This window comes from Felis catus, chromosome A1 (assembly GCF_018350175.1).
Source record: "Felis catus isolate Fca126 chromosome A1, F.catus_Fca126_mat1.0, whole genome shotgun sequence".
In the NCBI taxonomy this organism is placed as follows: Eukaryota; Metazoa; Chordata; class Mammalia; order Carnivora; family Felidae; genus Felis; species Felis catus.
In genome coordinates, this window is record NC_058368.1 from 197,205,728 (window position 1) to 197,231,833 (window position 26,106).

General features: G+C 51.2%; 1 protein-coding gene across 8 annotated transcripts in view; it reads right to left on the reverse strand.

Annotated features, from left to right (window-relative positions):
• The window catches only part of ABLIM3 (actin binding LIM protein family member 3), a 110,458-nt gene that overhangs the window by 32,651 nt on the left and 51,701 nt on the right, over nucleotides 1-26,106 (reverse strand). For all 8 annotated transcript variants that reach the window (XM_006928010.4, XM_019810883.2, XM_019810880.2 and 5 more), the window contains 4 exons: nucleotides 25,907-26,019; nucleotides 18,063-18,189; nucleotides 14,177-14,270; nucleotides 6,094-6,181 (listed from right to left, as the gene is read on the reverse strand). In XM_006928010.4, coding sequence (XP_006928072.1) covers nucleotides 6,094-6,181; nucleotides 14,177-14,270; nucleotides 18,063-18,189; nucleotides 25,907-26,019 — 422 coding nt within the window. The remainder of the gene's footprint in view (nucleotides 1-6,093; nucleotides 6,182-14,176; nucleotides 14,271-18,062; nucleotides 18,190-25,906; nucleotides 26,020-26,106) is intronic.

Sequence of the window (26,106 nt, forward strand, 5' to 3'; positions counted from 1 at the left end):
AAAAAAATATTGCAGTTCATCCAAAATGAAAATGTATTCTATTTAAAGTGAAATATGCTTAGTAGTTTCAGACTTTAGGAGATATCAATTTAGTACGGTAACGGGATATGTTTGAAGAGTCTAAAATTATGTAGCAGGATTGGGGAAACATGAGATTTAAAGTTTTTAAGCATTACTCCTACAAACTAAGCTGTCAGTGGAGAGATCCAATTTAAAATAACAATGCTAAACTACCAGATTATAGCAACCAATAATAGGACGTTCGTGCCTTTTAAAGTGTGGTTTGATGAGACGCGTCGATTATGACTGAGGGCTGGTGTTCTGCAATCTGACGGGCGGAAGGTACCTGTCTTGAACATCTGCTTCCTCCATGCACCTCTTTTCAGGTGCTTGTCAGAGGAAAGAGAAACCTCTGCTATATATCAATGGCATCCCCGGCCGTGCCGGAAATACATACCTCCTGGTGCCAGGACCTTATATCGCCCGAACTAAAAAAACAAAAACAAAACCCAAAAAGCAAAACAAAACAAAAACAACGTGATCTGAAATAGAAGAGAAGGTTTTGGTGTAATTATCAAAGCAAGCTTTCAGGGCTCCGGTCTGGCTTTGCATTAACACAGAACCAAGGCTCCTTACTTTATTTTGGGCCGTGGACACCTCTGAAAATTTGATAAAAGCTACAGACCCTCTCCTTAGAGAAATATACCTACGTGTGAACTTTGGTAAGCAACTTCGGGGGATTCATTGGATTCAGAAGGGCAACTACAAACCGCAGGTTAAGAATTCTGAAACTAGGGGCGCCTGGGTGGCGCAGTCGGTTAAGCGGCCGACTTCAGCCAGGTCACGATCTCGCGCTCCGTGAGTTCGAGCCCCGCGTCGGGCTCTGGGCTGATGGCTCGGAGCCTGGAGCCTGTTTCCGATTCTGTGTCTCCCTCTCTCTCTGCCCTCCCCCCCCCCGTTCATGCTCTGTCTCTCTCTGTCCCAAAAATAAATAAACGTTGAAAAAAAATTAAAAAAAAAAAAAAAAGAATTCTGAAACTAAATGGAAGAAACTGCCCTAAGCCAAGCCTAGGAAGATAGGCCAGCCTAACCTTGGCCCAGGGACATAAACTTTCTAAACTTTGTTGTTCTCTGAAACGGGGAGGTTAATGGCGCTTTTAGCTCGTAGGGCTGTTGTGGGGAAAAAATGGGATTCTGCATTTAAAGCTCTCAGAACCGTGCCTGGCACATAGTAAGTGCTTCATGAATTATCAGCTGATGGAGTAGGACCTACAATTTGTTACAATACTTTCCTTAGCAGAGTAAGGTTTGTCAGGCTTTCCTAACAGATTTCCTGCCTGTTGGTTTTAGTTAAATACATGAATGATGACAGAGACCTGCTTAGAACTGTGCAGCTGAGCTCCTGGGCTCCCAGTGATCCTCCCCCCCTCCCCCCAGGTCCTTGGAATCGGGGTGTATTTAGTGTAAGAAAGAAGGACAGGAGCAAAGTCTGTCTTTCCTTTTTCCTGGGCACAGGCATTTTTGGAATAAGACCAAAATCTATCTCATGAATCACATTTGGGGCTTAGAAAGCGCCCACCGATCCAGCAGCTGTAACCTTGTGATTTCAGTATGTTTTGCCCGAACCCGCGGCATTTTTGCGCTTATTTTGCTGCACAGATTCAATGACCTAATTTCCTGGTGAAGCTCAAATGACGGGTTTGGACAACAAACAGATTAGAAATCTGGCATCTTTACAGAAACAGTTAAAAGGCTGAATGAACAACAGAACTTGAAACAAACAAAAGAAAACTTGCTTGTCCCTCCGGGGTCCAGGAAGTTCTCATCCAGACAGACGTCAGCCTTCTCCCAATTAGAGCTCATCAGAAAGCCATCACGCAGTGATTAAAACACAAACAAACTGACCAGAAGAAGCTCCCGAGGCTGGCTGCCAGTGCCTTGCCGTGTCCCGCTCCAGAACTGACCAGACTGGGATTTTAGGGGGCGCCTGGGTGGCTCAGTCGGTCAAGCGACTGACTCTTGATTTCGGCTCAGGTCGTGATCTCACGGTCCATGAGTTCGAGCCCCGCATCGGACTCTGTGCTGACAGTGTGGAGCTTACTTGGGATTCTCTGTCTCCTCTCTCTGCCCCTCCTGTGCTCATGCTCTCTCTCTCTCTCTCTCTCTCTCTCTCTCTCTCTCTCAAAATAAATAAATAAACATTAAAAAAGAAAAAGCCGGGTTTTTAAACTTTGCAGCCTTCCTAATGCTCTCTCTCATGTATGTTGCTTCATGGGGCACCTAGCACCTTCACATTCATTCTCTCCCATATTCATGAGGACCTTGTGGAGCACACCTGCTCTCTGTGGGTGAGGTGTGTGGGCCTGCCTCAGTTTCTCCACCGTGTAATGCTTCCGCCCACCGCAGGCCTTTGCACCTGCTGTTCCCAACGCCTCCGCCATCTTTCCTCCCCTCTTCACCCTCCCACCTCCTACTCATTTCCAAACTCTTGGCTTGAAATCTCCCTTCTTCAGCAGAGCCTCCCCTGACCTCCCAGACAAGATCAGGAGGCCAAAACATTCCCAAACCTTCCTTTCTCTGCACATAATCACAGCTTGTCATTGTGTTTACACTTCTATTTAAGTCGGTCTCCCGTCCTGACAGTACGCTTCACCCACGAAGCAAGCTCTCGTGCCTCATTCATGTCCAAGCACCCAGCACGTCACAGAGAGCCTGGCACATAGAAGGGCCCCAGTTTGAATGCATGAATGAGAGAGTAATTTTCCCCGTCTTATAGGTGAAGGAAGAGACCCAGAGAAGGAAGGTACTTCTCAAGGTCACAGCCCATCAGCAGAAGTACTGGTGCCTGAACCCAGGAGTCCAGGCTCTCAGCGGGCTCTCCCTACTTCTGTGTTGCCTACGTGGAGAGTTTTCTATACCCCCACCCAGGGAGGGTGTCCAAGGCAATCTCAGTGGGAGCAGAACCTCCTGGTGGCTGCCTCCCCCACGACACCCACAGCCGGAGTCAGCATGACTCCAGCACGGGATGGCCTGGTCCCCCTCATTGTAGAATCACTCAGCATCCCTTGAGGCAGGTCCTTGAGCGCCCTGCAATTACTCCCACTCTCCCAGGAGCCAGGAGGGTAGGAATGGAGATAATTAAGGAGGAGGGTGACAGGCCCTTCCTTCATCACCAAAAATATCTCCCACCTCCCGCAGGCATCTCTGTCGTAGGTTTGATTGTGCATTCTCTCGAATGATTACAAAGCTGTTCACCTCATCACTTAACTCTTTCAGCATTCTGTGAAGTTCTGGCCAGAAGCAGGGCTTAGAAGATTCTGGTACATAAGGATGTGAGCTCTGTGAGGGCAGTCAACTTGTTGGACCTCGCTGCTATATCTCCAGTAGTTAAGGCAGCACTGGGCACACAGGTGAAGGCTCAATAGGTATTTGTTGGATGAATGAATGAACTAAAAGCTTTCCATGTGTCAGGAATTTGCTATGCCGTGTGGGGACCGTTACTAGCCTATTTTACAGGCTAGGTAACTGAGGTTCAGGGTTAAGAGGCTGGCCCAGGGTCAAGAACTCAGGAAGCAGTGGAGCCAGGGTTCAAGGCACCCAATAGGGCAAGGTTAGGATTGAGAATTCAGGCAGGGAGATAAAGATGTTGATTGTTCTAGTGATGTGAACGAGAGAACGGTTTCAACACTAGGATATGTGTTCGCCAGGAAAGGGGGAGAGGAATAGCATGCAAAAAATTTCCAGACTAAGTGCAAAGTCCGGACTGCCATGGACGCAGGGCTCATGAAGACATCATGCAGTTTGCTGAGACTCAGGGGGAATGTCCTAGCACAGAACCCAGGGTCCTGCTGCAGCACGCACTCGGGGACCCAGGCACCTAGGGATCAGTACTGATGGAAGGAGGAGGTCCAGTCCTCGCAGGGACCTAAGTAACAGGCAGAGCCTGGGTCCCGGAGGTGAGGTTGAAAGAGCCCTGGGGTGGGAGTCATAAGACCAGTCTCGCCCTACGTTCTCTACCTGTCTCTGGGCCTCACATTTCCCATCTATACCATGAGGTTGTTACGTTACAGTCTAGGGTGACCTGTGGGATCCTTCCAACTCCAGTACTTGTATGACTGTACATGCAAGCAAGTATTCGTAAATTCACAGCATCTTAGGAATGGTCACCTAGTTCAATCCAACATAGGAATTCCTGCTCCGGCAGTCCCAGTAGATGGTACGAGATTCTGTTGACTCTCTCTAGGCCAGTGGTTCTCAACAGAGAACTATTCTGCCCCCCAGGGAACATCTGGCAATGTCCGGCATCTTTTTGGTTGTCCCAATGGGAAGGAGTACGTTACTCGCACCCAGCGGGTAGAGGCCAGGGATGCTACTAAACACCGTGCGATGCATAGGACAGTCCCCACACCAAAGACTTCTCTGGCCCCAAATGTCAGTAGTGCTAAGGTTGCGAAGTCCTACTCTGGGCAAAGGCACTCACTGCAAGTGGAGGGAACTTGTGGCCGTGGGCATTCGTGGTAGAACAAGCCTGATAGGAAGACACGCTCTCTGTAACTGTGTCCCCGGCCTTAGTTCTGCCTTGTGGGGAAATCTGGAGGAAGAGCCCTCCTGGGGCTATTCAAACATCTGGGGATGACTAATCGGCCAGCTATCCAACTAATCAGCCAACAGTGACCACCTGTATAGTGAGTACTTGTGGGATCAATGTCAGGATCAAAAGGTCTCAGGGAGAAGGCCAAGGACTCTGCTGCAAGCCGGAGAAGCCTGGGAAGAAGCCTGTGGGCGGGGTGGGGGCACCTGAGGGGGTTACAGAGTCGGCAGTGACTAACCTGGGCCAGGAATGGCAGGATTTCCAAACGGGGGCATGGAAGACTAGAATGTTCCAGGAGGCAGGCAGCAGGGCATGTGTTCACTGTCCACCCCTGCCCACCTCCCAGCCTCGTTTCTCCCCTCCGTCTCCTCCTGGTCTCCCACGCCTGTCATTTCTTTACCCGCCTCTATCCCCTCAGGGGGCATATCCCAGCCCTCCCTTGTTTGTCCAGTTAACGCCCACCCATCCTTTGGATCCCCACTCCTGGCCCTTCCTCAGGGGGCCTTCCCTGACGTGCACCCCACCCATTAAGTGCTTTCAGAGTCCCAAGCCTCCCCCCTTCATAAAGCTTATCACTATTGATAGTTATTTGTGGGATTACTGACTGCACCCCCCTCACCCCCCATCGGGCCGTAGGGCAGTGGGGCTCGGGCTGGAGCTGGAGCTCACTGACGACCCCAGGGCAGAGCTCACCCACGGTAGGGTCTCAAAAAATAGTTGTGGAGTGGACGGAGAAGCAACTGGAAACGGGCTTTGGCAGCTGAGATGTGGGGCTTGTCCAGGGCCAGAGAGAGAAAGGCAGCTTGAGACCTCAGTGAGAGGGTCCTAACGCAAGGCTGAAGTGTTGGTACCTGAGATGGTGGGCGGGGAGGGGCCCTGAAGACCTCTGGACAGGGCTCAGGGCTCTGCCAAGGACACGACGATGCCCCGGGAGGCTGGACTGGGCAGACGATGGAGGACAGAGCAGAGCCTGAGGACTAATAAGAAGGTTTGCAAGGATCCTGGGGCCTGACGGCTGGGCCCTCTGAAGTGGCGGAGGGAAACCAGTCCCTCTTTGCTTCCATTCCTTTCGGTGGATCCTGAGCGTCCCTGGGAGGACCCAGCCTGCCGTGGTGCTCGGAGATGTGGGGGGAAGGGGGGAGGCGGGGGCAGAGGCTGTGGTGCTGCCTGCCACACAGGACCTCTCTGAGGTCCTCTGTCCCCTTGGCCTGCTTCAGCTCAACCTCCCGCCCCCAGGCAGAGCCAGGGGAGTCTGCTCAGAGCGCTGCCAGGGAAGCAGGCCAGCTAAGCAGCGGGCGGAGGCGCACAGGGACGGAAGGCAGATTACATGTCACTTCATATTAGCCACACCGGCAACTTTGCCAAACCACCCGGAGAGGGGCGAGTTAATTGCAATTTTGAGAAGAAGCCAAAGCAAAGATAACACTGAAATGAAGGAGACCGTGTCTCCTTTATAGACATGGGTGGACAGGACTGCCTTCCACGAGGCCGCATCTGCCTACCTGTGAGGTACATCTCCTCTCCTTCGGTGAACATCTGGTGGCAACGTACGCATCTGGCACAGGTTGGGTGGTAGTGCTTCCCTCCCGCCTGTGGAAGGAAAAGAAGAAATAAAGAGGTCAGAGCTGGGGCTGCCGTCCAGGGGGCAGGTTGGGTCTGAACATCTCCTGGGCGCATCAAGGGTGTTGGTACTTTCGTGAACCACTGAAAAGCCCACCCAGGAAGCTTGGTGATTCCACACCACGGGTCCCTGAAGGCAGGTCAGGGGGCTTCTCTGGACACCTGCACTTCTATTCTGGCAGTGCAAGGGCCCCTTAACAGCCTTGACAGCCACTGGTCCATCATTTCCAGATGAGGAAATAATCTTGCTTTGAAGATATCCCAACAGTTCCCCAGGAACGGGGCCCTTGTCACTGGTGGCACCCAAGTGACTTTGAATGTACCTGGATCTGCGATTTAATAATGTTGGATCAAGGGTGGGGGGGGGGAAGGCCTCCTTTTCAATCCTCTGTCAATTTTTCTTTTTCTAAGTTTTATTCATTCAGTTAATCTCTACACTCAATGTGGATCTCGAACTCACAGCCCTGAGATCAAGAATCGTACACCGCTCTAACTAAGCCAGCCGGGCACCCCGAATTCTTCCGGTTTCTTCGAGGACAGAGACCAGTTTGGTGCTACTGTGTCTTTAACATCTATCCAAAACTTACTAACCTTTTTTTTTTTTTTTTTTTTTTTGAGACAGGGAGAGACAGAGCATGAACGGGGGAGGTTCAGAGAGAGAGGGAGACACAGAATCCGAAGCAGGCTCCAGGCTCCGAGCCATCAGCACACAGCCAGACGCGGGGCTCGAACCCACGGACCGTGAGATCATGACCTGAGCCGAAGTCGGACACTCAGCCGACTGAGCCCCCCGGGTGCCCCACTAACCTACCTTTTTAAGAACGAGAACAGATTTGAGGCTTGGAGCCTCCAACAAACAGTAGAATTTAGCAAGAGCTGTGGGTTATGTTGTTGTTGTTGTTGTTGTGTGTGTGTGTGTGGTTTTTTTTTTTTGGTTACTGGCAGTATAGCAACTGATTCTGGTTTTTCCTGTACATGTTTTTTGTCTTTTTTTTTTTTTAATTATTTGTAAGTGAGCCAGCTTTTGGTGGATCCCCAGTGCCCCTGGGAGGACCCAGCCTGCTGTGGCACTCGGAGTTGGGGTGAGGGGGCGGGGAGGTGGGGTAGAGGCTGTGATGCTGTCTGCCACACAGGCATATACAAGGTCCGTAGACGTGGCAAAACTTGGCTTTTGGGGCTCCGTGGACAAACAATGGGCCCCCCAAAGGCAGGACCTGTTGGGGACCTTCCGACCCCGATGCTCCGGGCCTGTGATTGCTGCACCTGAGTGCCTCCGTCCCAACCCCAGCTCAGCCCAGTCTGGTTTCGGTAAGCCACCTTGACGATTCCCACTTTCCTTCCTTACAACTATTTCAAGTAAAAATGTAAATGATTTGCAACTGCAAATTCTTCTGTGGGGCAAGACACAGCCTCAGAGAAGGCGACGCCTCTAGGTTTCGCCAGAAGCAGTAGAAGCTGGAATCGTGAGGGCTTGTCACCCGTGCGGCACTCACTCCCGCGCTGACGGCTGTGACACTACAATCCCAGCCAAGAGGGTGTGATACATAAGGGTCCTTCAGGGGCATCTCCAGACTCTTTATATGGAGGAGGTTGGCTCAGCACTGGGGTTGGAAGCGGGGGGGGCTTGTTTTGAAGGTACACTTGACCTTGAACAACACTGCTTTGAACTGTGGTTTGAACTCACCACGTACAGGTGGGTCGTTTTTCTGACAAATGCGATACGGCACCGTAAATGTATTTTCTCTTCCTTATGATTTTCTTAATAACATTTTCTTCTCCTTAGCTTACTTGATTGTAAGAATACTGTATATAGATAGGGCGCCTCGGTGGCTCAGTCAGTTAAGCGTCCGACTTCGGCTCAGGTCATGATCTCACGGTCCGTGGGTTCGAGCCTCGCGTCGGGCTCTGTGCTGACAGCACAGAGCCCGCTACAGATCCTCTGGCCCTCTCTCTCCTTGCCTCTCCCCCATTCATGTTTCTCTCTCTCTCTCTCTCAAACATAAATAAATAAACTTAAAAAAAAGAATACCATATATAATACACATATCTCACAAAATACGCGTTAATCTATGTTTATGTTATTGGTAAGGCTTCCAGTCAACAGTAGGCTGTTAGTAGGTAAGGTCTAGGGGAGCCAAATGATACACGGATTTTCAACTCTGTGGGGGTCGGTGCCCCTAACCCTCGTGTTGTTCAAGAGTCAAGAGTCAACTGCAAAATACGAACGCGAGGGCAGGATTAGTTTGGGGGGATAGGACTGAGTGAAACTGATGGGTACTGGGGGATTATTAAAGGCCCCCCCAAGCCATCATTTGGGTGGATGGTATTTTTGAATTGTAAGGAACAAATTTCCTTACAATTTGTTGGAAATTGTACTTGTTGGAAATACAAATTTGTATTTGTTGGAAATTGAATTGTAAGGAACAATTCAAAATTATAATTGAATAATTCTAAAAAATATATAATTGAGTAATTCTCAAGGCTTATGTCTGAATCTTTTTGGGGGGTGGTGGGGTGGGGCATGGGCCTGCCTATTCTGGAGATACTTGATTTATTCTAAAAACTTAGCAAGAATGAAGAACGGGGCAGATTTTTCAACATGAAGACTTTCAAAAAAAGTCTCCAATGTTCCTGTTTCCGTCTCGTTTGTGGGGCTTCCCACCGGTGATAAAACGCCCTTCTCATCATCGAAGCAAACCGTGTTCAGACTTCGGAAGGAGCCTGCTATTTTCCCAAGCTGAGATGTGGGGCTGATCTTCTCCTACCATGACAAGGATAATCGGTTTAATTAGTAGCTTCTTCCTACTTCGCGTCTCTTTATCGTTTCAATTATAGACCTGTTTTCCAGGGAGGCAGCAGCGCCCTGGTGCAACTGAAGCCTGGCGCCTTCCTAAATGTCACGCCCCGTCACCCTGCCCCGGCCGGGAGAGGGTGCACAACATCTCAGCAACAGCTTGGAAGCGAGTTGGGGAGGGAGGCTGCCAGAGCAGCCAGCACCAGCATAAGGGGAAACCAAGTCAGCGAGGGAACGCGGGACATTCTGCCTGTTAGCACACCGGAATCGAGAAGAGAGTGGGCAGAAATGGGGCAAATTGGACAGGACCGAGAACCACAAGGTTAGGAAAGGCAGTACCAGGGTACTACGTCTGTCGTTCTCCTTGGAGAGGACAGAGACTAGGAAGGAAAGGGGCTGCGGAGTGGCCTGCGGAGGGCATGGGAAAGGGGGGGGATGGGATTTAATTCAGTGCCCATCGTGTACCAGCAAATGCACTGGGCCCTGTGGTGGGCAACTGTTATTTTTGCCTGGCCATTGTCCTTCCCCCTTCTTCCAGAAACAGCTTGGGGGTCATGCGAATAGGCCTTTCCTGGGTGGGACTCCTCATTCCCCACATCAGTCCATGTGGTGAAGTAGGGCAGACCCCACCAACAAGTGTATTCCAACTCTGTGGTCCCAGTGATTGGTTTGGAGACGGGCCTGAGATTGTCCAGTGAGAGCCAGTCCCGGGCTGAGCTATGAAAAAGAGAATCTCTCCTCCCCCTGGGCATGCTGTCTGATAGGATATAAGCCTGGGGCCAATGGTGTCCAACTTCCCCATCATGAAGGAGAGCCTTCCTGAGAATAAGGCCCACACAGGGTACCGTGGAGCCAAGATGGTAAGATACTCCAAATGCATTTGTTTGAGCCCTGGATCCAGCTGTGCCTGAAGCAAGACCTACTCCTAGGCTTTTTATTATGGGAGCTGATAAATTTCCTTTTTGGTCTAAGCTGTTTGACTATGGTTTCTGCGCTTGCAACCAAAAAAGTCCTCACTAACTGTAAAGACACTTCTGTACGTGTCCTTTACTCTCACACGACTACCACACTCGTAAGACTTCTGACATTAGATGTGTGTGTATGTGGTGGGGGCGGGGGGAGGGGTTCCATTGCAAGCAATTCTCTGAGACGCCAGCTGGATGTCCTATAGCTTAACCGGTTCTGACACTATTTACCTAGAAAGAGTATCAGACCCCACAGGTTAAGGGCTCAGTCCTACATGGCTGCTCCTCCCCCACTTCAGATGCCAATCTCAAGCCCCAGGTTGTCACTCGTGCTTCTGACCGACTGGCTATAAATTGGGGTTCCCATGACCCCCCAACTTGGGCTCAATAATTCACTAGCGTAGCTTACAGAACTCAGGGGAACACTTATGTTTACTGGTTTATTATATAAAGGGATGACAAAGGGTAGAGATGAACATCCAGGTGGAAGGGGTACGTAGGACAAGGGGTGCGGGAGGAGGCGTGGAGCTTCCATGGCCCCTCCCAGTGCACCAGTCTCCCAGAACCTCCACGTGTTCAGCAACCCGGAGGCTCTCCAAACCCCACCCTTTGGGGGTTTTTATGGAGGCTCCATCACAGAGGCACGATCCATCATCACCTCAGTTTCCAGACCCTCTCTCTCCCCCTTCTGGGGGATGCGAGGTGGCCCTGAAAGTTCCAAGCTTCTATTCATGGCTAGATCTTTCTGGTGTCCAGCCCCACCCTGAAGCTCTCCACCGGCAGTCACCTCATTAGAACAAAAGCCACTCCTATCACCCAGATTTAGGAAGAGATTTAGGAACTCTGTGTCAGGAACCAGGGTCAAGGGCAAATACTAATATTTATACTATTAATGTATATAAAATCAATACAAAAGATGCTCCTGGTGTTCTTAACACTTACGGAGGTTGCAAGTTTTAGGAGCCCTGTGCTGGGAACCAGGGACAGAGAGCAGTTCATATATTTTCTATTATTTCACGCTAACATATCCAGCAGGAGTTAAATAACAGTAGTATTCGCCGTGATAGATAAAGACTCTAAGTCTCAGAGAAAGCGACTTGGTGTCAGGTTTCATGGCCGGAAGCGGTAACATTGGAATCCAAGTCTGTTTCACTCCAACCATGTATCTCATGACATCACATGACCTCAAAGACCACTGAGTGGCAGAGAGCTGTGGCCACGTGTGTGGGATATAGGAGTCTGGAGTCCAAGATTTTAGCTCCGGCTCTACCAGAAACACTGCGTATGACCTTGGGATTGCACCACCCGTCTTGGGGCTCCCTTTTCTCATCTGTAAAACGAGGAGGGCTAACTAGTTGATAGCTAAAAGTCTCTTCCAGCTTTAAGAAAAAAAATCAATACGTCCACGATGCTAATGGAGCCTCATACAAATGGAATCAATCGAAACCCGGTTACACCAGCAGCCCGAGAGGAGGCTCCCGGGACGCTCGACTGCTCAACGCAGCAGCACAAGGCAGAAGACCGCCGCCGCAGACAGTGTCAGAGTGGCTTGGAAATGCTGGGATGAGTTCCCGTCTGCAGCCCTGTGTGTGATCCAAGTGACTTCCTTCTCGAACGAGAAAGTCTGCTTTTATGACCGCCCATCCCACTGACCCTTTACCCCACTACAATGCAGACGCTTCTCTCCTGTAATCCAGCTGACCTCAGACTGTTCTGAAGGTCACCTTTCCCCACACTCCACAGCTTCTTCTCAGCGCGCATAGTCCTCAACTGCTCCGCAGAATCTCACCAACACTGGCCGACCGCGCCATCCTTTCTGAAGCTCCGTATTCTTGTGGCCCAGGTCCCTTTCTCCCCCCCACGTCCCTGACTGCTCTTCCTCTTTCTCTGACACCTCACTCCCCTTGTGCACCTGTAAGCGGCCACTCCCCTAGGCTGCCTTCAGCCCCTTCCTCCTTCTTCCTCCTTTCTTCCCTCCCTCCCTCTCTCCCCCTCCCTCTCTCCCTCTCTCTTGCTCTCCCTCCCTCCTTCTCTCCATCCCAATGACTCCCCTGGCGCTATTATTCAAATCCTAGCCTTTTTGAGATTATTCTCTCCACGCTGCGAAGCCTGATGGAGCTTTGTTCCTGAGTTCTGCTCCACATTTCTGACCGCTTTCTCGAAACCTTCTCGGAATTTCAATCACAACCTGTCCCAAATGGAACTCGCTGTGTTTCTGCCTTGACCAGTTGCTTTCCCTGCCACCCCTCATTCCGCAGATGACAGCAGCAGACGTCCTCTCATCCAGGCTTGACACTTTGGTACAACTTTTGGCCTCTTTTCCCTCAACCCTCCTGTCTACAAGTTGCCCCGCAGCAAAGAGATGGGAATTTCACTTCCATCATGCTGGAGGTAGGTGGTGCTCCTTCTGTTCGCCGCTGTAGGTCTTGAATCCTTCCCATGACGTCATGGCCTCCCCGCTGGTCTCCCACTTCTATTTCTTTCCTCCCAATGGAGCCCGTGTCCGTTATGCCCTCTCTAAGGAGCAGCTCTAAGTGGGTCACTCATGCTCAGTCTTTGCATAAGCCCTATTGCCCAGTGAATCCCACACAAACGCCTCACCCTGGTATTGGGCCCTCAGAAATCCAGGCCAACACCCCAGCTGTGCTCCTGTGTCTTGCTTTGTCTCCCACATCGCACTCCTACTGTTCCCTGGAAAGGTTTAATAGTTGGTCAGCTCTGTGCCTTTAGCTTATTCTCTCTGACTCCCTACAATCTTTTAGAAACATAATCTTATCATGTTGCTTCTTGGTTTAAAACCTGGGGCGCCTGGGTGGCTAAGACGCATAAACGTCCAACTTCAGCTCAGGTCTTGATCTCGCAGTTTGTGAGTTCGAGCCCCCTGTCGGGCTCTGTGCTGACAGCTCAGAGCCTGGAGCCTGCTTCGGATTCTGGGTCTCCCTCCCTCTTTGCTTCTCCCCTGTCACTCTGGAGCTCAGGGCTCAGAGTCACAGGGCTCCCCTTCACACTCTGTCTCTCTCTCTCTCTCTCTTAAAAATAAATAAAAACATTAAAAAAAATGAAAAACTCTCCACTACCTTGCCATTGCACTTACTCTAAAATCCAAACTCCTAAATGGCTACAAAGCCCTATATGATACGTCCTGTGTGATAGACTCCATCCTCCCTAGCCCCAATTTATATAATTCAGCCACACTGGCCTTTTCCTCTGTTCTTTGAATGGGGCAAGCTCTATTCTCCCCTAGCTGGTCACGAGACAGCCTCCTTCTTATCCTTGGGGCTCAGCTTCAATGCATCTCTGTGGATCCTGCTTTCCTGGTTGCTACACTCTTTCCTGCAGAGACTGGACGCGGCTGCAGAATCCTTCTCAACACAAGCGCTGACTTCAGGTAACACTGACCAAGTGACCGGCGTTCTCAGAATTCGCGATTCTGCCTGGAAGAGCAGTCTGCCATCCCCCAGCCACTGTCAGAAGGGAAAACTGAGGCCTAGAGAGGCAAAGAGACTCACCCCAAATCTGCGCATGAGGGAGCAGTTGAGTCAATATCAGAACCCGCTTGTTTCTAGTCTTCCGCCATGGTTTTTCCTTCGCACCAAACTCTTTCCTGTTTTGAATTCCTCGAGGTGGGTGGTCCCAAACCATAGGAAGACAGTTTTCTGGGCTCACAGGGTGTGGGAAGGAAGGCCAGGAAGGCCAGCAGATAGGAGCTCGGGCAGGGGCGCAGGTTGCCTGTTACTGGCAGAGCTGAGGCTGTGCATCAGAGGCAGGGGAGAGCTGTTGCCATGGTGATGGACCAGCCAAAGCAGGGCTCAGGGAGCAAGCCGGTAGACAAGCTGGTTCTTAAATCGGCACATTACCAAATGCTTAAAAAATTAAAACTGGCTTCTATCCTTTAGCAGGTTGGGAAGAAACCCGTAATTGTCTCTCCCCAGTAATCTATCTGGGTCTGAGTCCAGAGAAGCCACTGATATTCCCAGCACGGCGTTTTTTGAACCAGGAATAATTTTGTCTGGCTTCTCACTTTGGGAGGGCCCAGAGAGGCAAAGTTATTTGCTCAAGTCGTGCAGCAAACTCAGCTGGGGTAGAGGCAGTGGGGGGCGGGGGGGGGGGGAGGAGGCTAGGGAAGAAGGGGGCCTCAGTGATGACTTTTTGGAGTCACGGGCCATCCTACGCAAACACCTTCACAGTTCCTTGAACCCCACTCACCTCCAAGACCCTGCCGCTGATGTATCGGTCACAGGTCTCGCATTTAATGCCAAACTGGGAGTGGTAGTCAGATTCGCAGTACGGAACACCATCCCTGCAAGAGGAAATCCACACAGGAAGAGGAAGTTGGGGGTGTGGGGATCCGAGGGGGAGCCACATGGAGGTTCCAGGACCTGCAGCCAATGGTGACTGGGCCAAGATTAGAAACACTTGGGGAGCTTGTCAAAAATGCAGACTCGCCAGCCACCCCCCCGGATCTCTGGAATCAGAGAACCCCTGGAAGGGGGCCTGGGAATCTGCATCTCGGCAGACTTCCCGAGCGCACCTGGGAACCACTGGTCTGGGCTGCTGGCCACGGGTGCCCCTCTTCTGTCCTCCTTCCGCCCCTCCTCCCCGCCAGCTCTCCAGACCCACTTTCTTCTCTTTATCCCTAAGGGCTGTGAGAAAAAAGTATTGTCAAAGTGCATTACGTTTTATTGTACTTAGAATAGGTGATAGTTGCACTTGGCACATTATAAAGGCATAAAGGGGAAATGCCTTCACCCTCCTCCCAGCCCTTTCCAGGAGGGAATCGATGTGGTCAATTTTTGTGGATAGCCTTAAGGGCTCCTCTTCTAATAACAAATTTTACCTGCAGTGAAAGAGTCATCTGACTGTCCTCCCGGGTCAGTAGATAACAGGAAACTACCTTAAGCACTTCCTATGTGTTTCGTTTTCACCCGGTGCTTAAAACTTATCAGGCAGTAATAGGATTTTTGTTAATGATTCTTATACTACCTCCTACTACTAATAGCCACTGACATTTATTTCGTGGGGTGTGCCGGCCCCTCCAAAGGTGTTTCACATAGATTATTTCGTTTAATCCTTCCGGCCGCCCTATGAAGTCAGAACTATCAGTCTCCCTATTGTGTGGATGAGGCAACTCAGTAACTCAACGCAGATGCTCTAAAGCTTGATCCAAAGCCGGGCGGTCTGGTTTCTCGCCCAGGTCGTCATGAGGACTGAAAGACGGCTCCAGCGTGTAGGGCTCAGCTGTGCCGGCCTGTAGGGAGGACTCTGTGTGCGGAGAGGGGACTTCAACAGGACACTGCATCTAAGGACCAGATCTGATGACACAGCTGTGTAGTGCTAATGAATCCAGGACGAGAGAGGGCCATTTCCCCCACCTCTGGGCATAAGAGAACCGGCTCACACAGAGAGGCCTGAAGGACAGGCACGTCACTGTTTTGTCTCCAAGTTGTTGCCACGCTGGGACTGCTGTGACCCCACCCTGGGCGGCAGGGAGGCTGTGTTCCCCTGAAGGAGAGGCAGCAATGAGGACTCAGGCCCAGAAAAGCCCAGAGGTCAGACTGCTGTTCGTGGGCCCAGGAGACAAGCCTCCTCCCACCCCTGCCAACCTTTCCGCACGCCGTGGGTGTGGGAGGTGACCCTGCAGGGGGGATAAAGTCATGTGTCAGCAGAGGGGTAAAATGAGCCAGCAAACTTTGGGTATAAATGCCAACCCCGCCTCATTTGGACCCGCGGGTTGGGAGGCCTTAGGGAATTTGAAATATGCATGATTCTAAAGAGAGGCAGAGGGTAAAATTAATATTTACTAGACACTTATTACGTACGAGGCACTGATACCTGAGCCTTTGCGTGACCCAATGAGGTAGGTCTTCTTATCTGTTTTGAGAAGTGAGGAAACTGGGACTGGGAGAAGTGAAGTCTCTTGCCAAGGTCATGCAGGCTGGGCTTCTAACCAGAGCATCGATGCCACAGCCAGTGCCTCTAAGCACCTGCCACTCTGCCAGCAGACAAATGAGGAGCCCAGGGCAGGCTTCAGAGGCCCAAGGTGCAACGGGCAGTCAGGGCTGGGCCTCCTTGAGAATTGCTCTGGGCAAACCCTGCGCCTCTAAAGAATTCTCACTCGGGCGCACAGACCCAGGGCCTCCTGGCTGGTGACTCACTTAAGGGCACTTCTTACTTGGCAAGCACAGAGCGAGATGCCAAACTCCTACTAACATGGCATTCAAAGCTCTGGGTGACGTGACCTCAGCTCACCTCTGCAGCCTCGGACCTTGCTTCACGAGTGCACGCGTCTGAGCTCCGGCCAACAAGATGGACGTGTCAGGCAGCACCCTGCCCTTGCCCAGGCCGGGCATTCTGCCTCCCAGCTTTCCTTCTTTGCATTTTCCATTCTTACCCCTGTTTCCAAGGTCTGGCTCAAATAGCACTATCCTCCATGAAGCTCTCACGGACTCCAGATTTCACTCCCTGCTACTTCGAAGTGATCCCTTCTTTCTCTGAATATTCACAGCCCTGTTCTTGGGCCTCCGGCAGACAGGGCTCTCTGGTAGCATCTGTGCCCCCTTTTGCCCAGAACCTCGCCTGGGGTTTCCTTTGGGGGCCACCCCTTGCCCCTCACAGTCACTGTGGGTCACGGAGGGCGGGTCTCTGCCTCTAGGGTTCACATCCTCCTGGCCAGCGATTGCTCAGGAATGGGTATGTGACTTAAGGGTGGCCCAAATCAGGGGCAACCATGGGACTTTCGCTGGAATCCTTGGGAAGAAGGCCTCTTTCTCTCTGCCGGCCTGGCTAAGCTGGGAGGATGAAAGCCTGGAGTGGCTGGTGATTACCTTTGCTACCCTTTGGGGAGCGCCTGTTTGAGAATAAATCCAACAGGGAAGAAGCTGGAGCTGGGAGAGGGGTGGGGGAGAGAGAGGTGGGGGAGAGGGGCACTTCTAAAGAGCCAATGACATCTTTAAGTCCCTGGATTCAGCCACGCCGAAGTCAGTATGCCTCTGGCTTTCCCATTTCTGGGAAAATAAACTCTCATTTTTGCTTTAAATGAATTCGAATTGGGTTTTCTGTCACTTATGATCTGAAGGGTCTTCAACAACAAAACTCTTGAGCTCCCTATCACATAACTGCTGATGTCATAATTCTTTATGTATATAGTTTGTCTCCCTTATTGGATTATCACTCTCTTGACAGCAAAAACCATACGTGCTACAACTTTACGTGCTCACTATGTCCTAGCAGTGGGTCACAATGGCACCTCAGAAGGGTCTGGGTCACAGAGCATCAAAGCTGTCAGGGCCTGCGGCCACGATTTCTTGCAGGTACTTGAGTATGTAAACGCTGTCGCTAGGGTCTAGTGGCCAGGGGACTGGTGCCACACCGCGCAGGCACTGGGGGTCGGGCCCTCTTTCCTGATAGCTTCGTGTGTCCGTTGTATCTCATCTCATGGATTAAATTCATTCAACAACTGTATCATTGGCCGGGGGGTCGGGCACTGTGCTAAAAAGGCAGCCGTGGCTGAAACAAAGTCCCTGCCTTGGTGAGGACAGACATTCAGTTTAATCATGGAGCAAGTTACTTACTTCCCCCAAGCCTCAGTTTTCACAGCTTTGAAAATGGGGCTGGACGCCTCATGGGGGTGGTTGTGGGATTTAATGTGATAACCGGTACACAGCCATTAGTGTATTCTTGGGACACAATAAAAGCTCCATACGTGGTAGCTGATATTAGTATCAGCTGATATTAGTATTAAAGAGCTGACATGGATAAATGGATAATTGCAGACCGTGTTAGCCCGTGTGAAGGACACAAACAGGGCACGGAGGGCATGAGACCACCTCTGAAGAGACAGCGTGGGACGCAAGACCAGCGGGAGGGGAGGCGCAAGCACGTCAGGGAGGGAGGAGAGCATCGCGGGCGGAGGAAACACCACGGAAGGGCCCGAGGGTCGGGGAGATGCTGTTTGCGGCTGTGGCCGTGTGGTGGCTGGATGCAAGCGGAGGGAGGCGCTACTGGAGACCCGGGCAAAGGCCGCAGGGGGCAGGCTGGAAGGATGGGGGGGGCGGGGCGCGGAAGCTGGGGCGGGGAGGGGGGAGACACCCACTTGCTGATGTACTCCCCCGTGAGGATGACGCTGCAGGTCTGGCATTTGAAGCAGCTGACGTGCCACTGCTTGTCCAGCGCCAGGAGCGACTGGCCGTGCTTGATCTCCTCCTTGCACCCGGCACAGTCTGCAAAGACAAGAGGACGCCACTGAGCAAAACATCCCGGCCCTCCTCTCCAGCCAGGTGAAGGAGAACCACCCCCCACCCCCCCACCCCCCAAAGCCGGTTTTCTCTCCGCAGTGGACACCCCGGTCCTGGCACCTGTCCAGGGGTCTCCCAGGTGAAAGCAAAGGCCGCCGGGGCCCTGGCCTATGGATAAGAGGTCTCGGCGCGAGGGAGAAAGCCATCCTAGGATTCCTTCCGAAAGTTCTCTGTCATCCTGCCCACTGTGCATCCAAAACCAGACGGAGCCTGCCCTGCTTCCCGCCTGCCCTCAAGCAGGTAACTACGCAGGCTGCTCTCCGTGACCTGGGGGACCCGCGGCATCAGCATCACCTAGGAGCTTACAGGTGTGCACCGTCTCAGACCCACCCAGACCTACTGAATTTGACCTAGATCTCCAAGCAGAGTAACATCTGAGACGCACTGCTCCAGGGATAAGCTTAGTGGTTAATTTTCCCCACCCTGAGGCTGTGTGCTCAAGGGCAAGGACCCCGTCTCTGTTTTGTGGTTAAATCTATTCTCTTGCCTAGTGCTGTGCTGGGCACATAGTAGGCACTCAAATCATATTTGCTGAACATGCACGAAGGAGCGGACCTCACACGGTACCCAAGAAAAGGACAGAATTTACCATGACTGGCCCCGCTCCAACATACTTATATGCCAAACACTTTCCACTCCAAGGATTAAAGAACGTGATAGGACTGTCCCACACCGGAGCGGTGCCCTCACTCTCTATCCTGATTCCCCTGGAATGGGCATCAGGACCACAGAATGTGGGGGCCAGGCATCTGCCTGTTGCTCCATCGGTGTCTGGGGAGGGGCAGGAAATGGAGCCAGCGTCCGAGGTACTTGGGAGATGCTGGGAAATCAGCCTACCCGACCGGATGTCCCATTCTGGAGGAGGAAAGGGTCATGGGACAAAGTTTACCAGAGGACAAGCCTCCCTACTGGCGCCACAAGACAGATGCATACTTTGGAGCCGTGGGGAGGAGAGAAGCCGCACATCAAGTTGGGAGAGGCTGGCTGGAAACCCTCAAGTCCAGCTGGGAGCGGGTCCTGGGAGAGAAGATGATGTGTCTGCCTGTCTAGGAAGGGGGTGCGCCCGGCTAACTGTGGGGAGGGACTGGGCCCTGATGACATGCCTGTAGGAGGCAGCCCCCACAGTTCTGAGCTCTTGGCTACCTAGAGCCTTTCCGACATCCTTAGCACGGACTAGGGGCAGGAGGGTCTCTGATTGCAAACTGCTTCTGGGGACTGGGAGAATGGTTTTGAGATCTCTTTTCCTGCCTTTACGCCTGGAATAAGTCTACCCACTTGTATCCCAATAATTATAGATGTTGGAATGTAATCATCTAGAGATGACTTCATAGAAGTGACTTGCCCGTGCTCAGCACAGAAGAACCTGGGGGCTCAGGGGTCAAATACCGAACTCGCGTCTCTGTGGGCCTCCGTGATAGGGTTACATAATTCCACAGGGGCTCAGAATTCACAGAGCAGTTGGTCACAGTCCCACCTAACGCAGGAATCTACAGCATTCTTGACAGGTGGGTACCGTCCTCTGCTTAGTTGCTTCCAGCGGTGGGAAGCTCACCCCCTCTGTGGAAGCCCACTTTGCCTTTGGACAGGCAAAACGGTCAGGCCTGCTTTCTTTATTTTTCCGATTTTATTTTTAAAAATACGTATCACGTAAAGGTGTATTCGTGTTTTCTTTTGTTACTTCCCTTTTTATCTCGTATCTGATTATTTTTTTTCTACTGAAGTATCATTGGCACACGATGTTACATTAGCCTCAGGTATACAACACAGCGATTCACCAACTCCCTACCTGGTGCTATGAGACCACAAGCGTAGCCGCTGTCCGTCACCGTACAACGCTGTTACAACGCCATTCACTACATTCCCTATGCCGTGCCTTCTATCCCCAGGACTCGCTCATTCCACAAGTGGAAGCCAGTAACCCCTACTCCCGGTCACCCGTGTTTGCCCATCCCCCCTTCCCCGCCCCTCCGTCAACCATCAGCTTGTTCTCTGTATTTATGGGTCTGTTTCTGCTCTTTTGCTTGTTTATTCATTTGTTTTGGTTTTTAGACCCTAGGTATAAGTGAAATCATCCAGCATTTGTCTTTCTCTGACTTATTTCACGTAGCATAATGCCCTCTAGGTCCATCCATGTTGTTGCAAACGGCAACATTCCATTCCTTTTTTGTGGCTGAGTAACACTCCACGGTATATATATGCCACATCTTCTTTATCCATTCATCGGTCGATGGGCACTTGGGTTGCTCCATATCTTGGCCATTGTAAATAATGCTGCAATACACATCGGGGTGCGTGTATCTTTTTAAATTAGTAATTTTGTTTTCTTTGGGAAAATACCCAGCAGGGGAATTACTGGATCCTAGGGAAGTTCCATATTTAATTAAAAAAAATTTTTTTTAAGTTTATTTATTTTGAGAGAGAGAGAAAGAGAGAGAGAGAGCAAGCAGGGGAGGGGCAGAGGGAGGGAATCAGCAAATCCCAAGCAGACTCCACACTGTCAGCACAGAGGTCAATGTGGTGCTCGAACTCACGAACCGTGAGATCCTGACCTGAGCTGAGACTAAGAGTCAGACGCTTAACCAACTGAGCCACCCAGGTGCCCCAATTTTTAATTTTTTGAGGAACCTCTGTGCTGTTTTCCACAGGGATTGCATCAGTCCACATTGTCACCTACAGTGCACAGGGGTCCCTTTTCCTCCACACTCTCGTCGACACTTGTCATTTCTCGTCACGACTGCCTTCTTTTTATGGAGACTGAGACTGGACTCCTTGTGAAGCCCCTTAGTTTATGCAGTAAGAATAATTTACCTCTTTTGCCGCCTGACATTTCCTTTAAATATATATATATATATATATACACACACACATTTATTTATATATATACATGTATTTACATATATACATTTATTTATATATATTTATTTTTTATATAACATATAAATAAATATTTATTTATTTATTTATTTATTTAAATATATAAATACATTTATTTAAAGTTTATTTATTTTGAGAGAGAGAGGGAAGGAGAGCAAGCAGGGAAGGGGCAGAGAGAGGAGGAGAAAGAAAATCCCTAGCAGGCTCCACACGGTCATTGCAGAGCCCGATGCCGGGTTCAAACTCATGAACTGTGAGATCATGACCTGAGCCAAAACCAAGAGCTGGACGCTCAACCCACTGAGCCACCCAGGCACCCCACCTTTAAATATTTCAAGACAATTACAGTTTCCCTCCTCTCCTTCACTCCTCTCGCTTCACTTTTCCTTGCTGGATGTGGTCATCCACTGATCAGATTCCCCTGTGGACTCCATGGAGCGAGGTCTGTTGTGGCCAATCACACAATTCCCGACCTCTCTGATACGTCTTGTCTGAATAGCTGCATCCTCTCGTGGCCACATTCTAGCAATGAGTCCTGTCTCCATAAGTTGCAATGGCACACCTGGGGTAGAATTAGCACCCTGAGTTCAAATTCAGGACTCGGTCCGGTGTAGTGGTTAGAGGCTGGGCCGGGAGGACAGAGTGAATGGTGAGACGCTGGCCGAGGGCAGGATCCCAGCTCCCTCACTTACCAGTTGTGCGACCGCTAAGCCCCTGCTTCTTTACCTGAATCTCTTCCTTACAACACTAGTGTGGGGATGCACCATAATCAGGCCTGGGAGGACGCAACACGTGTGCTCAATAAATGGTCACTGTCATTCTTGTTTCACGTTCTCGTGTTTCTAGCCCACGTTCCGGGCACTATCCAGGCTCTGATCTGAGGCCAGAAGAACATTCCTCTTGCAGGGAAGGCCTGTTGACTCCGCCTGGGGATTCTGAGATGCCTTCTCCATGTGGATTTTCTTTCCGTGTGATCCTGCCGGTCCTTTATTGTACTGGCCTCAGGTTGATCGGGAGCTTTTTCTCTCTCTTCTTCCTCCTTTCACCCTTGACCGCTGGTGGAGCCTCAGGCATCCACCCAGGAGCCCATGAGTCTCGTATAATAAGCAGGGTCAGGAAAACTACACCCTGCCCTGAGGTGGTTGCTGCACAGCCAGCTGTCCACTCCTCATCTGTTCCCCTCTTTTCCAAAATTACAGCCTTCAGCTGGCAGAAAGGATGATGCCACCACCTGTTCCCCCAAATCCTTTAGTTTGTGGAGGTGTCTAAAGACTCCAGACAGCCATTTTTAGTTTTTCTTGACTGTGTCATACATTCCATTTAGATCAGCAAAAATGAGTGGGTTTTGTGAGTCCCTTCCTTGTCGTAGACAACTAATCCAGGAAGACAGGACCCTTCCCAACTAGCAAGTCATGTCTCTGGTACAGGGTGTGAAGGGAATAGGCCCCAGGGCCAGACCGCCTGGGCACATTCCAGTTTCATTAGCTACTATTTGTGTGACTTTGGGCAAGTCATTTATGCTCTTTACGCTCTGTGGGTCTTAGTGTTCTCATCTGTAAAAAATTATTCTTCTCTCCCTTGTAGAGCTATAATGATTAAATGAGATATTATGTATAGAAAACTTAGTGCATTGCCTGACAATAATAACAGCCAATCAATGTTGTCCGTGGTTTAGCAGTGGTGACGGTGGTGGTGGTGGTATTGGTAGTGATAGTGGTGGTGGTGATGGCGGTGGTGGTGATAGCAGTGGTGGTATTGGTGGTATTGGTGTTGGTGGTGATGGTGTTGGTGGTGGTGTTGGTGGTGATGGTGGTGTTGGTGGTGGTGGTGGTGGCAATGGTGTTGGTGTTGGTAGTGATGTGGTGGTGGTGATGGCGGCGGTGGTGATAGCAGTGGTGGTATTGGTGGTATTGGTGTTGGTGGTGATGGTGTTGGTGTTGGTGTTGGTGGTGATTGTGGTGTTGGTGGTGGTGGTGGTGGCAATGGTGTTGGTGTTGGTGGTGGTGGTGGTAGTGGTGTTGGTGGTATTGGCGGTGTTGGTAGTGATGGTGGTGGTGATGGTGGTGTTGGTGTTGGTGGTGATGTTGTTGGTGGTGGTGGTGGTGTTGGTGGTGTTGGTGGTGATGGTGGTATTGGTGATGGTGGTGTTGGTGGTGGTGGTGGCGGCAATGGTGTTGGTGGTGGTGGTGATGGTGGTGGTGGTGGTAATGGTGGTGTTGGTGGTGGTGGTGGTGGTGGTGATGGTGGTGATCTGGTGTTGGTGGTGGTGGTGCTGGTGCTGGTGGTATTGGTGGTGGTACTGGTTGTTGTTGGTGGTGGTGGTGGTGGTATTTGTGGTGTTGGTAGTGATGATGGTGATGGCAGTGGTGGTGATGGTGGTGTTGGTGGTGAAGGTGGTGGTGGTGGTGGTGGTGGTGGTGATGGTGTTGACAGCGATGGTGGTGACAGCTGTGATGGTGATAGTGAAGTTGCAATGACTGCCAATTCCTCTCAGTGAAGATGACGAGGAAAAACTTCCTCTTGTAAGAAGTAATATACTTCTTTTATCTTGATAGTTCCTGACTATTCTTGATCTCTTTTGAGTAGACATTACTCTTGCTTTTGCAGGATGTCTTTATTCACCTTCCAGGGATAAATGTCACACTCCTGCAGATCGAAAATACACCATGTATTTCCTCATTCTTTTTCCTTTTCTATGATAGGCTCTTCATCTTAGCCCTCTCTTGAATCTGGTTTTGGTTTCCTCTATCCTTCGGGAACTCAGCAGATCTTCCAACATCCCCTCTGGTTACGTGTGGTATGGAGAGTGACCACCTTTGGGGAGAAAACACTTCTGTGGAACATATGCCCTGTAGATCCACACACTGATGTTTTTACTTCGTGAGCAACCAGACCAGCCAGGATCCTGCGTGCTCCCCCTGGAGATGCTCGTGTGCTCACCTGCTTCCCATTATTCACTCTTCTTCGCCCCCCTCTGCCTTTGGACTTGGAGAATTATGGTGGAGACATTTAGCAGCCTCTCCTCAAGGACACGCTCACATACAGGATTCCCACACGCAGCCAAGGAAGTCTCCCACCTCTTCGAGGTCCCTGATGCACGCAGAAATGCATAATGCAGCACAAGCCACGAGAAACAACACACCCAGGGATCATATTCTCTCTTCGGCATGCTTTCCAGATTAAATCTCCAAGTCGGCAGCATCCCTCACTTTATATTTAGAGAGCATTTTACACACTATGATGTATGTTAGTCTGCCTCCTGGATACTAATATATCTGCTTTCCATAAAGCTGGGGAAACAGAGCCCCAGCAAGGCTGCGTATCTGTTGTGCTTCACACAGAGGGTTGGCAGGCTGCTGGCTCCAGCCTGCCTCTCTCTACGGCCTGACACGTGGTCTGCTGGTCTCTGGGCGCCTCTGCAGCATCCGTCACAGGGCCGTGGTCCTGCACCCCAGCACTCCCAGCCTTGCTGTCATTCTTCACAATGCTTTCAAGGAATTATAAAAGACAGCAGCATGTGTGTTCAGCCACCTTGAGACGGAAACCTGCTCAGACCAGCGAACTGTTCATGAACGTCACCGGGGACGCTGAAGGAAGTGCTCTCTGCATAGCCTGTGAGCAGATCCGATTAGGTCTAGGGGAAGGAAGGGCGAGGGAGGGAGCCTTCCCATCGTCTTTCTCCCCAGCACACGGCACCGGGCAATCTCTCATGGAACCCCTAGGGGCCGAGGCCTGCCGACTCGGTGGTTTCGTGCTCACCCCCCGCAGGGGGACGCAGCCCCGCCATGCTGACTCTGTCGTTGCCCGCACCCACACGGTGATGCCGCACAGGAGGCTAATGGGTTTTCATTGATTCTGCTGGGGAGGCCAGGGGGAGCGTCATGCATGTAACGTAAGAACACCAGAGCCTAGCGTGGCTTACCGTAGACCCTGGGGCCAGGCCCGTGTGTGTGTGGGCACCTGCCATCAGCAGCCTGACAAGGGCGTGTGGGAACCGTGATTCAGACATCTTACCGCTAGACATACTTGGGTGGGATGGATGCTCCACACATTTGAATGAGTGTTCCAAGGTACACTCTTGAACCTCAGTTTCCCCCCAGATCTATGGTTTGGGGATGAGACACAACATTTGCTCTGGTGTGGCCGATGCTCCTCATCTCGAACGGTGGTTCTCAGTCTTAGGAGCAGCAAGCACCTCGTCCAGGAAGCTTATTAAAGCTGCGGATTTCTGGGTTCCCTTCTTAGAAGCCCGAAGCGGGCCTAAAACTCTGCATGTTTACTAGTCACGCAGTGAAGCTGACGCAGTGGTCCCCTGGACACTCCCTAAGAGACACTAGAACAGCCCTGGTGGTTCGCTCCCGTATTTCTCCCCTTAAAGACGTGTCTGTGTATACTTTTTAGTAGAGTTTGTGAAAATTGAGAACCACTGGTAGCTTCATCAGCCCTGTTAAGGTACCCCCAGGGAATGTGGGTCCAGAGGAGGGAGGAGATCAGGAGCCCAGCTCATCCCAGAAGAGCCCCACCCAAGTGGCCAAACATGATACAGGCTGTCATGGTTTAGCATCAGCAGCCTGCCTTCCCTGCATTTCTGCTTAAGGAAGCTTGTGAGTCTGGGCAGGGTGCCAACTGGGTCATGCTTCAGGAGTCCTCCAGGGTGGAAACCTCCCCCACTTCCCTCCGGGACCACAGAAGCCAGTGACAGAGCCGGGACAGGGAGCCCTAGGATTCACGCCCGGGGGACAGGGAGGTGCCCCGGGGGAGGACTCACGGCTCGGTCCGCGGATCTTGATGGGCCTACTGCTGGTCATGGACTGGGAGCATGTCTGACACACGCATTCCTTCCCGCTGAAGGTCACCTTGTCTCCAATGGGGAAAGGCTTCCTGCAAGGGACATGAAAGAGAAATTCAACACCTCTCCTCTGGAGGGATTCCACGTCTATTGGTGAGCTGACAGCGCATGGGCTCACA